At 43.9% G+C, this 15297-nt stretch overlaps 1 protein-coding gene across 7 annotated transcripts in view; it reads right to left on the reverse strand.

Moving 5' to 3' along the window:
• Positions 1-730: 730 nt before the first annotated feature.
• The window catches only part of dipk1c (divergent protein kinase domain 1C), a 49408-nt gene continuing 34841 nt past the window's right edge, over positions 731-15297 (reverse strand). For 5 of the 7 annotated variants that reach the window (XM_082546810.1, XM_082546813.1, XM_082546809.1 and 2 more), the window contains exons 3-9: positions 11197-11400; positions 11059-11112; positions 10806-10987; positions 8575-8896; positions 5448-5612; positions 2313-2387; positions 731-1824 (exon numbers count right to left, since the gene is read on the reverse strand). In XM_082546810.1, the coding sequence (XP_082402936.1) occupies positions 1597-1824; positions 2313-2387; positions 5448-5612; positions 8575-8896; positions 10806-10987; positions 11059-11112; positions 11197-11400 (1230 nt within the window). In that variant the 3' untranslated portion in view covers positions 731-1596. Of the gene's footprint in view, positions 1825-2312; positions 3319-5447; positions 5613-8574; positions 8897-10805; positions 10988-11058; positions 11113-11196; positions 11401-15297 lie in introns of all 7 variants that reach the window. The other 2 variants (XM_082546814.1, XR_014278915.1) reach the window with 2 other exon arrangements.

Genomic DNA, 15297 nt, shown 5'->3' on the forward strand with positions numbered 1-15297 from the left:
AGTGGTTCGATCCCTGCCTCCTCCAGTCTGCATGTCACGAGTATGAATGTAGTTAGGAAGCACTCAGTTTAGAGAAAGTGTGTGATTAGGTTAATATGACATGTTGTATCGAGCACTATGAGTAATCTGGGTGAGTAGAAAAGCACTATATAAGAATCAGTCCATTCACTCTCTGAACAGAGTTTCATCATGTTACTTTTGCACTATTATATTCTGGCACATGTTGTTATTACATGGCTTAATTAAGGTACACATTAGGCTGACATCTGGGCCAGCACAGGTCCAGCAGTGAGTCTGCAGCTGGCCTTGTGCTGGCCCATGTGTGGGCCACCTCTGGAAACCAGATCTGGGCCACCAAAGGGCCGTCATTCTTTGCAGTGTGTGGGCCATGTGTAAGCACATTGTGTGGGCCATACCCATTTTGCTCGGTTACTATAGTAACAGACCTTCCAAAAAGTCTGAGCCCAGGTTTGGTGGGAGAAATTCAAGGATTTTTACTGGATGTTGCATAGTAGTAATGAGCGGGTGTCTGTGACTGCTGAGGCTCATATTGGTCTTGTTAAACAAAGAAACTTCCCGGAGGCCTCAGCAGGTCACAAATGTCTTCTTCACTAAGACATTTGACCAAACTATCAGTACATTTTCCAAAATCTGTTATTTTAATACAACATGAAACAGTACATTGTATTTTGTGAGACAGACGTTCTGTACAAACCTAACACACTTTGGATGGATGATATATGTTTTATTGGTATCTGTCTTTGGAACCTGAAAACAGTCGACAACGGGACAAAAACATGTCAAATTAACCATTAAAAACCTTTAAAAGAGGCCAAGAGTCGTTCATTCAGCTGTGAATCAAACATCATTAGTCATATGTTACATTGTATCTCAGCATTTATCATTCAAACACATTTATTTTCTACAGTTTCTCTTCAAATGAGAGAGCTTCTTTTGAAAAATCTCACTGAGACTAACCAGTTACGTAAAAGGATAATAAATCTGCGAGGATCTGCCCACACTGGATCCCTGGTTCTGTGACGAGAAGAAACGTGAGGCGTCGCTGAATGTTTCCATGCTCGCTGTGACCCAATCAGACGTTCCCAGACGAGCACCTGGACACTCGTGAGCTAAAGGTGATGGATGCAGCTCAAGTTGTTCCACAGCAAACCAGTTCTTAGGTCAAAGTTCTCTTTGTTGGAGGCAAAGGTGGACCTTTCCTGAACTCCACCTTAAGTTCTGGTTAAATTTTACAAACTGGGTAGGATGAAACGTCCGTCACTGGCAGCGAGAACACCGTGACTTTTGTGTGTGTGTGTCTAAAACTGTTCATCGCGATAGAGTTCGATGCACACTGAGGCCAAAAGTCTCACTGCTGTGTCTCTTTGAGATGGGACCTGCTGACGGAGTCACTTACACTCAGAGTGGCTCAAACTGTGGTTCTGGACCCAAAATGTGTCAGTGGACGAGTCTTTTCCCATCAGTGAGTGGCCAGTCTTACCTGGGCTCTCTGGCCATGAAGAGACCCGTTGATAGTTTTAAAACATTCTCTGGTTTTCTGAGATGCTCCGCCCACATCGACCTTCTCATTACAGCTCAAAAGTTCAGCGCAGTGTGGGCGTGGCCTTTTCCCTCCCATGCCTCTCCGCTTTCATCTGAAGCCCCTCCCTCCTGGATGAGGCGCTTCAGGACACTGAAGAGGCGCTGATGGACGCCCCTGCCTCCTCCTCCTCCTCCTCCACCACCACCACCTCCATCCTCCTCTGACTCCTCCACGCCCCCTTCAGTCGCTGAACACTCCTGCAGAGCTCGCTGCAGCTCCACCTGATGGAAAAAGACAATTTCAACACCAACATCACGTCTTAAACTCTCTAATCCACAAAACTCAGGACTTTAACTGCTGTCCTACATTAGATAATTTGCAGTTCATCAGTGTTTGCAGGAAAGCTGGGATTAAAGTCGGCTCGGAGTCGGATTTGATCGCTGAAACCAAATTATTATCCCTCCATCACTGGAATTCCCGAATGATGCTGGTGCCAGTTTCCCTTTCACGTTGGAGCTTCCTGGCTGAGGTTGTATTAAAATTATCTCTGAATCTACAGAAACACTACTGGCTGCTTTGATTGACAGGAGTCCTCCACATGTAACTGTAATTAACCCGGACCTCTGCACTGTGGATGTGCTGGAGCATTTTTAATGGCTTGGTGTGGAGCTGAGAAGGTTCACAGACACAGGAGGACATGCTGGTGTGACAGAGCAGGATGCTGGCGTGGGGTGAGATGGACCTCTGAAGATGTTTTCAAATACATTACCTGCAGAGGGAGCGCTGCTTTGGCCCCAAGCAGCGTGGGAGAAAACCACGGTCTAAAAATCTTCTCACAGATCACCTGAAGACGAAGAGGAAAAAGTCACAAATCACACATCGGACTCTCGAATTAGATGAAAAAAAAGAAGAAGAAGAAATCTGCAAAAAAAAGGGGAAAGCTTCCAAGTAAAGAAAAGTGAAGAAAAAGAAGAAGAAGAAGAGCGCATCAGGAGAGGTAATCACAGAGGAGGAGGAGCAGTGAGTCTGAGCAGCACCTGATTGGTTCATCAGTATGCAGACGACATCACACACACACACACACACACACACACACACACACACACACACACACACACACACACACACACACAATGACTTCTTTCTCTCCGGAGATGATTGGCAGGTTGAGGGTCATTGCTGGGTGCGCCCAAGAGACACCTGTGGAGCCTCACTTTGGCCAATGGCAGAGCAGCATGTTGTCAGCATGTCATCATCACTCATCTTCATCTTCTCCTTTCTTCTTCGTCTCTTTGTTCTTCGCCTCCTTTCCTCAGTTTTGGTTCAGTTGTCAGTTCATCTGTTTTTTCTCCTCTTTTGTGTCTTTGTTCCTTTTTCTTCATCACCTGAACTCTTTCCCACTTCCTTCCTCTCTGCTCCGACTTACTCTTATTTATGGTGATAATTGATTTTGTTCTGTCTCTGGTTTCTGTTACTTTCCTTTAAATTTCAGCTTCCTGTCCTCTCTCCTGGGATCCATCCACTCCGTTAGTTTCTAAGGTTCCCGCCTCAGACGCCGCCGTGTTTGCGCCTCCGGTCGTCACCTGTTAGAGAAACAGTTTCCGTCCGTCTCATATTTAAACGTCCTCTTTTGGTGGATGAATGCAGGTATCACGTATCACGAGTCATGTGATACGGGGCGATGAGAGTCCGTCCTGGTGTTGTCACGGCGATGGCGATGGTGACAGAAACATCGGCTCAGCTTCTGGTGTCCTTTGTCCTCTGAGTTTGACGGGCTGATGAGTCAAAACAACTTCAAGCTAACAACGATCATCATAATACTACTACTGCTAACAATGTAATATAATGTAATGTAATATAATGTAATATAATAATATAATATAATGTAATATAATAATATAATATAATGTAATATAATAATATAATATAATGTAATGTAATATAATATAATAATATAATGTAATATAATGTAATATAATAATATAATATAATGTAATATAATAATATAATATAATGTAATATAATGTAATGTAATATAATGTAATGTAATATAATAATATAATGTAATATAATGTAATGTAATATAATGTAATGTAATATAATAATATAATGTAATGTAATGTTATAATATAATGTAATGTAATATAATGTAATGTAATGTAATATAATATAATGTAATGTAATATAATGTAATATAATATAATTTAATATAATATAATGTAATATAATGTAATGTAATATAATGTAATGTAATATAATGTAATGTAATATAATAATATAATGTAATGTAATGTAATATAATATAATGTAATGTAATATAATGTAATATAATATAATTTAATATAATATAATGTTATATAATGTAATGTAATATAATGTAATGTAATATAATGTAATGTAATATTAGAATTGGCTTTAATTTTGTGATTATAATTTAATTTAAAAACAATTTAAAGGTAAAAGTAATTTATTAAAAGTAATTGTAAATGATTTAGAGAAATTCTCTAAGTTGTTTCACTTTAACATTATAAATAATAAAAATACTCTCCTAACATCTTAATAATAAAACAATTTTGAACAGCAATGAAACAACAATAACAACAATAATCATAATTCTGTAAATAAGTAAAGAAAGAGAGGAACCACAGCACAGAAACTGCTGGAATAATAAAGATGACAAATATTTTAATGTGAGCCTAAATCATGACTTCGTGCTGTAACTAATTTTGTGTTTTTGTTTCCAAGCAGATGACAAATGTAACTTTTTTCCATATTTAGAGAATAACAATGTGTCTAATGTGAAGCTGCAGAGCGATGAGCCAGAAACTCCAAATTTATGCAGAAGTTTAGATTTAAAAATGGACTTTTGATGTGAAATACAATCAGATGAAATATTAAGAACATAAATATTTTACTCCCATCAGAGGATCTCAGATGTGAGAGCAAAGGTCACGGCCCCCACACCTCACCGCTCTTTAACAATCATAAACAATAAAAAAGTGAATAAATTCATAATTAAAGTAATAAACTGCATGAATCTGACATATAGATAAATTGTGTCGACTCTTCAGGTTTAATTTGATACAGAAATAAAATCGACAGAAATGAAAATGAATTTTTCAGTATAAAACTTTTCACTTTTTTCTTTAAAAGTTATTTTATTGATCAAATATACAAAATGCATTTAAAAAAGAGAAAATCGTTTCCTCAGCAGCAGTGAGCCTGCAGACAAAATCACCTGCACAGGTAAATAAACAGGTTGAAACTCTGCCTGTCAGCAGGATCAGGCCGGTCAGTAATTATCATTCCACACTTTTCCACACGTGTAATTAGACGTTGTGGACGATCGACGGTGGAAGAGGAGAAACAGACCAACCCTGTAATTTTCTGCAGAGCGAGCCGACGGCTCAGCGCTCGCGCCGAGGAATGAAAAACATCCACACAGGTGGACAAAGACTCGGAGAGGAACAAAGACACTTTTAATTTTAGACGCTTTTGTTTCTCAGAGTTCTGCTTAATTATACAAAATGATTTTTATTTATTATAAAACTTTCTCCTTTTAGCCAGTTTATTTCCTCTGCAGACTGAAAGTTTTATTACTCACTATTATTTTACAAAAAACACAAAACTCGTCTAAAACCTGATCATTTTGTACAGTAAATAGATAAAGATAAATAGATACATACGTAATAATAATAATAATAATTTCATAGGAGGGAAAAATAAAAGAGTTAAAGTGTTAAACTGAACGGACTTTGATGGTTTAGTCATGTGACCGCTGCATTTGAGAGAATAAAATCACACCAAATTAAAGTGTCACAATAAAACACATTTTCAGCAGATTTTTACAAAATAAAAGCTCAAAGCTGAAAGTGTCACAGTGAGGTCACAGGGCCTCGCTTACCTGCAGGTTGCTGTTGCTGCGGCGCGGGCTGCACCTGCGTTTGCTCAGGTTACACCTGGACGAGCAGTCGAAGAAGTTGCAGTCGTCGTCGCTGCTGCAGTTCTGTTCCAGGATGTCCCTCATCTTCGGCTCGAAGAACGCCATGTCCACGTCGATCGCCACCACCTGCAGGACACACCAGAGGACACCCGCCCTGTGTGAGCCCATGCTGCAGGATTATCCACACCTTATATTTTCAAAGGTGCAAAACATGACACACAGCCTGGATGTGCTCACGCCATCCCAGCACGCTACATAAATAAAAAACGTGTCCCACATGACGAGCTCAGATCTGCCTGAAATTCTGCCCTCGAGCTCAGAAACCTTCAGGTGCTGCGGCTCTATGAACACGGACTCTGTGGGCTGAACACAAACACAGTGAGGCCTGAAGTTCTTCAGATATTTGGATGTGTGAGCTGTAACGGCAGATTTGGAGCTCTGTAGAAACCAAAAACTGAAGATGCATGAAGTGAAATCCTGCCGTAACAATCTGTGACGGATGCACAGAAAGTGTTTCAAAGCTCAGACTGAAAGGAATGAATTAAATCAGCATCACAAAGGTTTTATAATAACAGAAAACAGGTGGTGTTAGGGTTCATTTAAATGTTTACACGTCATGAAATTATTATAACATTTTAAACTAATCAGAATTTTAATTTGCTACAAAAGAGACGAGAATCCAATAAAAATGAGCCACTGACAATTTTCACTCCACTACATTCGATCCAGTTTTTAGGACATGGAATCAAAATAAAAGAAAGCTTCTGATAAATTTCTAAACTACAAAAAGACTCTTTTCGTCTTTATTATTCAAATGAGACTTTACAGAGATTCTTTTGTGCGGAGGAAAAGTGAAAGGAGTTTTAAAGGCCAAATGTCCCCCAGCAGTAAAATATGAAAACATGTTTTTCAGATTTTTCAGATGAGTGATAAAAATCTCACACAGTTTAAATGTGTGTGTGGGCCTCCGGTCACGTTTACTGCAGTGAGTGTTTTTCATCGTCTCAAACTCACATCTTTCTCTCCTGAGCTTGTGAGATTTTTCTTTCATATTTATGACGTCAAACTGAAGTTTGGAGGGTTTTCTTGGAGTAACAATCTGCCGGTCTGTATTATTTAAATCAGCCCTGATGCAGGAGAGACGCACTGACAGGACGCTCGTTTGCTTCTGGCCCGACAGAGATGAAGATCTTCCACAGGCAGTTTCATTTTTTTTACAAACAGCTTTGATCATCTGGAACTATTTTCTGCGGTGGATTAATCGTCACGCCGTGCGGTGTGTGTTGATGTCCTGGATTATATTACCAGTTTGTAAGCAGCAGCGTGTCTCTGTGGCACAGAGCCTGGCAGTGCTCGGGAGGTCTGCTGGGAATAATCTGCAGATAAAAATCTCTTTAACCAGATGAAATGACTCCACTCACACCTGGAGTAAACGAGCACAGGCTGCACGGTGGTTTTACGGTGAGGGCATTATTAAGTGAGGGCAGTTAAACATGTTCCATGTCAGCACTTTGACAGGAAAAACATTAATCCTGCAAAACCGGGAGAACAATTGTGAGCCTCTGCTTTACTTGACTTTTGTTGGCGCTACAAACGCCTCATTTTTTTCCCTTTAACTGCTCATTTTCCAGCGATCAGGGGCTGAACAATGAGAGATAAAATAGCTTAGGCTGAGCTGTGATTGTTGGCTGGAGTCCAGCGCCGACCTGAAGTGCTGCTGATTTAACGACAAACCATAAAAGCTTCAGATAACGCTGAGAAAACAAACCCTGCTCGGTTCCCTCCATCCAGACGCTCCGGCTCTGATTTATGACCGCAGGAAAAACACCAAAGTCCACTTCTCATTCTAGAGTAAGCAAGCTTATACTTTTAATTTTAACATTACAGATATTAATAAAGACGGATGAGAAGTTTGATCACGGGGTGATTAATGGGGACTTGGAGATGAGGACGTCTGGCTCCAGCTCATGGAAAACTTTATTTTTAGTCTTTCGTGTGACTGATGGGCCGAGGATCCATCAGAGGTGACAGCCGCTGGATTTGACTCCAGGCACGAGAACAAAGACGCTGAGATTATTTCATCTTTCTCAGAGTTCGGGGATCTTGTTGGGTTTGAGGGTTGAATGAATGAACAGTCCAAAAACTCCACCCTCCAAGGTCTCCGTGTCCTCGTTCATATCTGGACTGCTTCCAGGCTGGTGCCCGTTCCTGGAAATCCCCTCTGATTGTTTCCCTCAGTGAGGCTGTGAGGCACGACCTCCACCCTGGACTTTATTTCAATGGTGTCCGTCAAGTTGCAGGGCGGTAAATCTCAGCCTTCATACAGGAACAGACTTCCGCACACTGCATCAGTGTGCTCTAAAATCATTGGCCTGCCTGTCAGAACTCTGACAGGTTTTCAGCCAACAGGCCCTCAGACAGGCAGCCAAAATCATCAACAACCCCTCTCACATTCTTCACCCCACATTTCAATGCCTCCCCTCTGGGCGACGCCTCTGCTGCATTTCCTGCAGGACTGAGAGGAGGAGGAGCGCCACCATTGTCCCCAAAGCAGCTCTGCTTTTTAACTCCTGCCGATAAGAACATTTCCCACACCAGAAACATAAACTAGTCTGTTTTTACACTGCTGACACTTTACTCACTTACAGTTATTTATTCACCTTTCAGTCACTTTTGTGTATATACTGTATATTCTGTGTATCTTAATTGCCCCTTGGGGATAAATAAAGTCTTTCTGATTCTGATAATGTGCGTGAACGTCCTCACAAAGACAGAAGTACCCAGGTGTGTGTTTGCACAATGACCTTCTCTCCCCAGCAGCAGCGTCACATCTTCTTCCTTTGGCTAAAAAAATATCTGTTCAAGAAAAACCTCACGTAATCCGCCGTCCAGCATCTGATTTCCATCTTTGCTCTAATAGCTTTCTAAAAACACGTCCCTTTTATCTCTTTTCTCCCAGCTCCCTGCTCTGCTTTCATCCTTCTTACGTTCATTATATCCTCAGCCAGCATTAAAGCCATTCAGCCCTCCTCCGTGGTTTCTGAGTCACTGCAAAGACAAAGCAGAGTGAGCGTGTTCAAAGTCACACCTGAGGACTTACCGTGAGGTCCTTCCTGATGGCAAAGTTCTCCGGTTTGATGTCGCAGAGGTGTAGCTTGTGGGTGAAGTCATTGTCAAAGTGCCACACCATGTCCAGGAAGCTCAGCGCGATGCGGTGCATCATCTCTCGGGCCTTCCACCTGGCTCGGTCTCCGCCTTCACCCTGATCCTGAACCTCAGAAATGGCCACGTCATCCAGGGAAAAGATGTTCTGGTCCCAGGCGTGCCCGGCTGAGAGGTACTCCACAGCGTAGAAGTGACCACAGGAGCCCAGCACCTTGGCCACGTGGGTGCTGAGGTCCTGCAGGACTCTGGAGACCAGAGGGAACAGAAAGCAGATACAATGAGGCCAAAGTGATGTCACAGGAAGTCATCATCAGGACAAACATGGAGACAATAAGCTGAAAACTGATAAAACAAGTGTCTTTACTCAGAAGAAGGTTTAAGCTCCAGAGAAGAGTCCGTACTGGATCTGTTACACTGATCTGTGGACCAGACTCTACCAGAGATATCATGAAGTCTTTCTTCATAACTAAACTCTGAGGTGTTCTGGCAGTATCGGGATGGATGGACACATGGATGGATGGAGGAAGTTGGATAGATGGATGGATGGCCACATGTTGGATCGATGGATGTATGGATGCATGGATGGATAGATGGCCTGTATTTATATATAGCGCTTTACTAGCCCCTAAGGACTCCAAAGCGCATCCAGTCATCCACCCATTCACATACTGGTGATGGCAGCTACATTGTAGCCACAGCCACCCTGGGGCGCACTGACAGACGCGAGGCTGCCGGACACTGGCGCCACCGGGCCCTCTGACCACCACCAGTAGGCTACGGGTGAAGTGTCTTGCCCAAGGACACAATGACCGAGACTGTCGGAGCCGGGGCTTGAACCGGCAACCTTCCAATTACAAGGCGACCTCCCAACTCTTGAGCCACAATCGACCCACATGAATTGATGTTGGATGTATGGATGGATTAATGGATGGATGGATGGATGGACACATGTTGGATTGATGGATGGAGGAAGTTGGATAGATAGATGGACAGATGTTGGTTGGATGGATGCATGGATGTGCAACCTCGCTCATCTGTGCTTTTGTACCCCTTCACAGTCGCGGTCTGTGCACACAGAGGTTTGCACGTTTCCAGCAGTGGATCCGTCTTTGTGGACCGACCAGTTTTGGTTCGTTACCTTCTGGTAACTTGAGTTCTTGAACTTGAAGGAATCATCACGGATGAAAATCTGGAGACCACACAGGTGTTTTTATCTGATCTCGTTTATGAGCCATTACTTTACTTCCTGTCTGTTTGGGGGCATGCTGACTGTCGTCTACTCCAGGAAATACAGCAGCGTGTCCTTCACACAGGCTTCCTTCAGTAAAACTAAACTAACCCACTAAGCTGTAACAGCCTCGGCTGTCTAACCACGCACCTCTGTCTCCTCCCTCCTGCTCAGTGAAGGTGAACAGAGCTCAGACACCAAAACACTTGAGTGTGAACACATTAGTACCAGTGATGTAAAATAATGCTCTCTATAAAACAGCCGGTGATGAATGGGTTCTTCTTCAGGTGGGGATAAAATGTGGAAAAGACTTTTAATCAGCTGCAGCTCGATGAGAGCTGATATCAGACTCTGTGGTGTCTCCAGCTCCTCTGTTGTGTCTGACCTGCAGAGCTCCACATTCACACAGCTGCTTTCCTCCATTTGTCACTGCAGCAGCACAGGTCACCTCCACTCACTGCTTTTACTTTTGGATGCCAGCCTGCCGGTGTCTGAACGTCTCTCAGACTGAAGCTAATTTCACTCGTTTTCTTTTGTTCTCCAGTTGTGCTCATGAAAAATCAGACATTTTAAAAGTGAAACGTGAACAAAGAAGCCAGGACTAAAACGTTTTTTAAATATTCTTTTGGTCATTTTTCTTTAGGGTTAAAACTCAGAGACAAAACATGACATATTTCAACTGCTTCACAGGAAAAATCACAAAATGTTTTACTTTGAAAGTAAACTTTGTCAGTAAAAATGGAGGTCCTGTCTGTGCTGCCAGGTTCTCAGGTAAACCGCTGAACCTCGAACTCGATTTAAACCCTCGATTAAACAGGCGAGCATCGATCTTCAATAAATGCATCTGTTTATTGGAGCATCTCAGAACCTCAGGAAGAGTCAAACATACTGACACCATCCAAATCCTCCACCTGTTCAGGGTTTACCTGAGGAAGGTGTACTCCTCCTGCTGCAGCAGGGCCCAGAGCGAGGCCAGCTCCGCTCTTGAGTAACTCATCTCTCTGTTTTTCAGCTTTTTGCCCAAAAGTCTGGCCAGGGAGCTGTTGTTCACTCCTCCTCCTCTGTCTGCATCCTCGTTCTCCTCAGCCAGCCCCAGGGAGTTTCGTACCTGAGGTGACAGGAAGTGAAGTTTGACTCATAGAAACTTTGACTCGTCAGCACCAAACTGAAGCCGCTTACCTCCAGAGTGGCGTAAAAGACGACATCGAGCGGGGAGAGCTCTTCGGCTGCGTCCTGTGGGGGCGAGGACAAGCAGGAGAGTTATTTTAAAACAAGCCGCCCTTCCGGAGCGAGTGGGCACGAGGGTGGTGACATCACCTGGTAGTCCAGAATTCCCAGAGGCTCGTAGGAGGAGAAGTTCTCCAGCTTGGACTTGAGGATGATGGGGCTTCCTCTCCAGCGCGCCTCGATCACCTTCTTCCCGTTCTCGTAGTAGAGGCAGCGTTTGTACTCGACCAGGCCGAGCACGCACAGGTCCTCGCACATGTCGCCCGTCACCGAGCCCTCGCTGAACTCCAGACACTGAGACACAGAGCAGAGGTCAAAGGTCACTCGTCAACATCTTTTCATTCAGTCTGATAATGTTCCTTTCAGCAGCTCCGCAGTTCCCCTGCAGCGAGCACGCAAAACATTAAAAACCAGCTGTCAGCAGGTTTTACAATGAAAATATTAAAACCCTGAATATTTATTCATGTTAACTAATACTTTCATTTATTCATGAACTTAAATTTATGACTTTAATCTCAGAAAACACAAGATTTGTTTCTGCTCTCTTAGAAAATCAAATTTTTCCTCAAATATTTATGACTTTAATCACACATGGTGTCATATTTTGTCCTAATAACTTCTCAGATATTCTGAGCTTCAGCTTTACTTCAACTTTCTGCTGTAGGATTTCAAAGTAATCTGACTGAACTGTGATGATGGGCGAGAAGTGATGACAACAGTCTAAAGTTTGGTCATTAGTTGACTTTAAAGACCAGGTAGCTCCATGCCCTCCTGGGTTTTAAATGCACCTTAGAACACACATGCATCAACATTACAATGAGCGGGTGGAGGGAGGTTCGGAGTCTTCTCTCACCCCCGTTCTCTGCGACCTGCTGGAGCGGGGGGGCTAGGACTAGGAGGAGGAGTTGGCCGTCCGACTGAGGTCTGGAGTGTGGAGCCTTCCTGCTGCTGCGGAGTCGGGGCGGTCTGCCTCCCCCCACCGCAGGGAAAAGGGAAACACCACCTGGGTCTGGGTGCAGTTCCCCCCTCCAGGGGCGGGGGCACCTAGACCCGGTTTGTAGAGTATGCTTGGGGAGTGTGATCGTGTGTACAACGTCTCTTTATGTCTGTCTCCACGTTGGTTGAGTGTGGAGTAAGTGCATATGAGAGCATGAGGGTGGGAATGGATGTTTGTATCTGTGTGTGCCTGTATGTCTGTGCCTATATGTCAGGTTGGGTGTCAGGCGCCACCTCTCTGGGGACATCTCAGGCCCTCCAAGGTTTGGAGGCCTATCTCCCCCTACCACCACTTCCCCTGCCAGTGGCGGACCCCCTCAGACATCGGTGCGTTGGTGGTTCTTTGTGTCCGGGGATGGGCGTCCAGGTACACACCGGCTCACTCCTTGGCGGCCGCTTATCGGGGCCTGGAGCCTGGGGCTCGCTCGGGCCACTTCGGAGGTGGGGTGCCCCCGGCCTCTCGGCCTGGGGCTCGATCACTCAGGCACGGCTGGCTGCCGGCGGAGCTCATGGGCGCGTCACTGCAACCCCCCCTGGCTTCTGCTCCGCGGCTGCTGAGTGAGCCCTCATCTGGGACTCTCCTCAGCTCTTTCTGGGACAGTGGCGCGGCTGCCCCTCTGTTGGTCTTCCTTGGTCTCTTGTGTTCTGGGGGCCTCTGGATGTCTGGAGTTTTGATCTCCTCCACACCTGCTTCACGCCCTGGAGGACGGGGCTGTGGCCCCCCCACACCCTCTAGCAGATCATTACATGAAGGAACCTTTTAAAAAACAAAAAACAAGCGCGTCCATGCTCACAGGTGTACACACGGGTGATCACACCCACAAACTACACCCTTTTTGGCTCCTACCTCAAAGCACACTGTGTTCTGTTGATCTTATGTGCTGCACAATAATGTTTAACATTTAGTATTTACTGTCATATTCCCATATATCATTGTGATGTTGTTTATTCTATTACTCTTGTTCTCTTCTGCTTGCTTTCTTTTTTTCTTTCTCAGCAGGTGATCCAGGTGATTGATATATGCATTTTTTTTTCTCTGCCCGTTCTGTTGGTTTTTGTCTTTTGCCCTTCTCCCCCGTCCCTCTTCTCAGCTGTTTCTCTTCCCCTCTTTCTTTCCCCCAGTCAAGTCTGTCCCGTATTCAGTAAGTGAAAATAAAATAAACAAAAAAAAAAAAAAAAGACCAAAGAAAATAAAGTTCATGGCAGCAAATCACTGTTTTGCTCCGCATCTTCCCTCCAGCTCCTGATTTTCTTTTTCCTAATCTCTGAAACCCTGCAGGAGACGATCTCACATCTGAGTGAGAGAAATGAGTGCACACACACACACACACACACACACACACACACGCACTGTGTCTGAGCAGCTCAGTGTCCGGAGGTGTGAGCGTCGGGTTGTTCTTCTCGGGGATTAGGCCGTTAATCCTCTCTGCTCACATTCCAACACAAGCATCAGTCGGTAAGAAGCTCAGAGGCCCAGACCGACTTCACAATCGCACACCTGCACCTGCCGCTGCCCGCCATGCCATAGCTCTTACTCTTACATTACCTGCGCTTTAAAACCCAACTTTAATAAATCAAATCCTCACATCACTTCGCACAGGGACGAGAAATTTATGCTCCCAGAGGAGCCACAATCAGAGACTCTCTGTTTAAGGCTTCTGCACGATGCTTCTGTCTGATACCTGTCAGTGACAAATTCATTTATTTTGATTTATAAACTCTTGGTCTTGCATATCTCCTGTGTTCCTCTCAATAAACAAAGATGTTTCCACCATGAAGTGATGCTTAAAATTCAACAGAAGTTGAAGTGAGGGATGCTCAGGAATAGTTAATAGTTATTTATCTCCTGCTGGACCACAGCGCTGTGCAGCTGAATAAAAAATAAAAGTATGAAAATGAAGCTGAGACAGTAACGTGAGTTGTGTTAGGGAGGCAGGAAGTGCAGGAGACAGAAAAGCGGAGGACGAGATAGCGCAGGAGGACAGATAAGGCGGGCAGGTATGCAGACGGGTTAATTGGCCTGGGAGAGAGAGGCCCTGATAACGGCTGATGACAGCAGAGCGATGATGAACGAGCCTTCATCCTCTCAGCGTCCCACGGTTAACGTGATGAAGGGGAGAGTTTAGATAACGGGATGTTCAGCCCTTCGTCTGTTTCCTGACTCATAAACATCTGCACATGGTTCATAAATCCCGATGAGAGCGGATGGTGACGTCTCTGTGAGGTGCTTGGCTCAAAGTGACACTGAGCAGGCTGTTAGAGACTGGAGTCAGCTGCTTTCACACTGACCGTGGGAAAAGCAGCACTCACAGGGATTTAAAGGATGTGAAGCTTCCAGGAATAAAACCTCAGAGAAGACGGCCTTCATGCTGGATGGGAGTCGCTGACATTTTAGCTTTGAAATCTTTCTGCTTCAACACGCCAGAATTCAAAGGTGTCACTCAGTTTTAATATCACCAGAGATGGTTACTGCCCATTACAGTAATTACAATTACAGATTACATATAATTTAATTTTTGCTTGATGCATAAAGTTAAAAGATAACTAATAAAACAAATTTTAAAAAGAGACTTTTTCATTTGATTACATTTTGTATGATGGATTATGCAGAAAAAGTAGAATTGGGCTGAAAGATCTATCGCTTTATTACCTATTCAGGTTGTAAATCATGTTTTTAAAAGGTAACTAAGTAACTACTTACTTTTGAAAATAAGTAATCAGTAAAGTAACGGGATTACTTTTTGGTGGAAGTAATCAGTAATTAGTTGCTGATTATTTTTTTCAAGTAACTTGACCAACACTGAATATCACAACCACAAACTCTGAAGTCCACGAAAATGTACAAAACACTCAAAGCAAGCTGTGCTCAGACTATTTTCACATCACTCTTATTCCCAAAGATGATAGATGAATGGATGTTGGATGGATGGGTGGATGGATGGATGGATGGATGGATGGATGTTGGATGGATGGGTGGATGGATGGATGGATGGATGTTGGATGGATGGGTGGATGGATGGACGGATGTTGGATGGATGGACGGATGGATGGATGGATGGATTCATGGATGGGTGGATGGATGGATGGATGGATGGATGGGTGGAAGGATTAATGGATGATGGATGGATGGATGGACATATGTTGGATGGATGGGTGGATGGATGGACGGATGTTGGATGGATGGAAGGATTCATG

The sequence above is a fragment of the Aulonocara stuartgranti genome (assembly GCF_965226115.1).
Source record: "Aulonocara stuartgranti genome assembly, chromosome: 9".
Classification (NCBI taxonomy): domain Eukaryota; kingdom Metazoa; phylum Chordata; class Actinopteri; order Cichliformes; family Cichlidae; genus Aulonocara; species Aulonocara stuartgranti.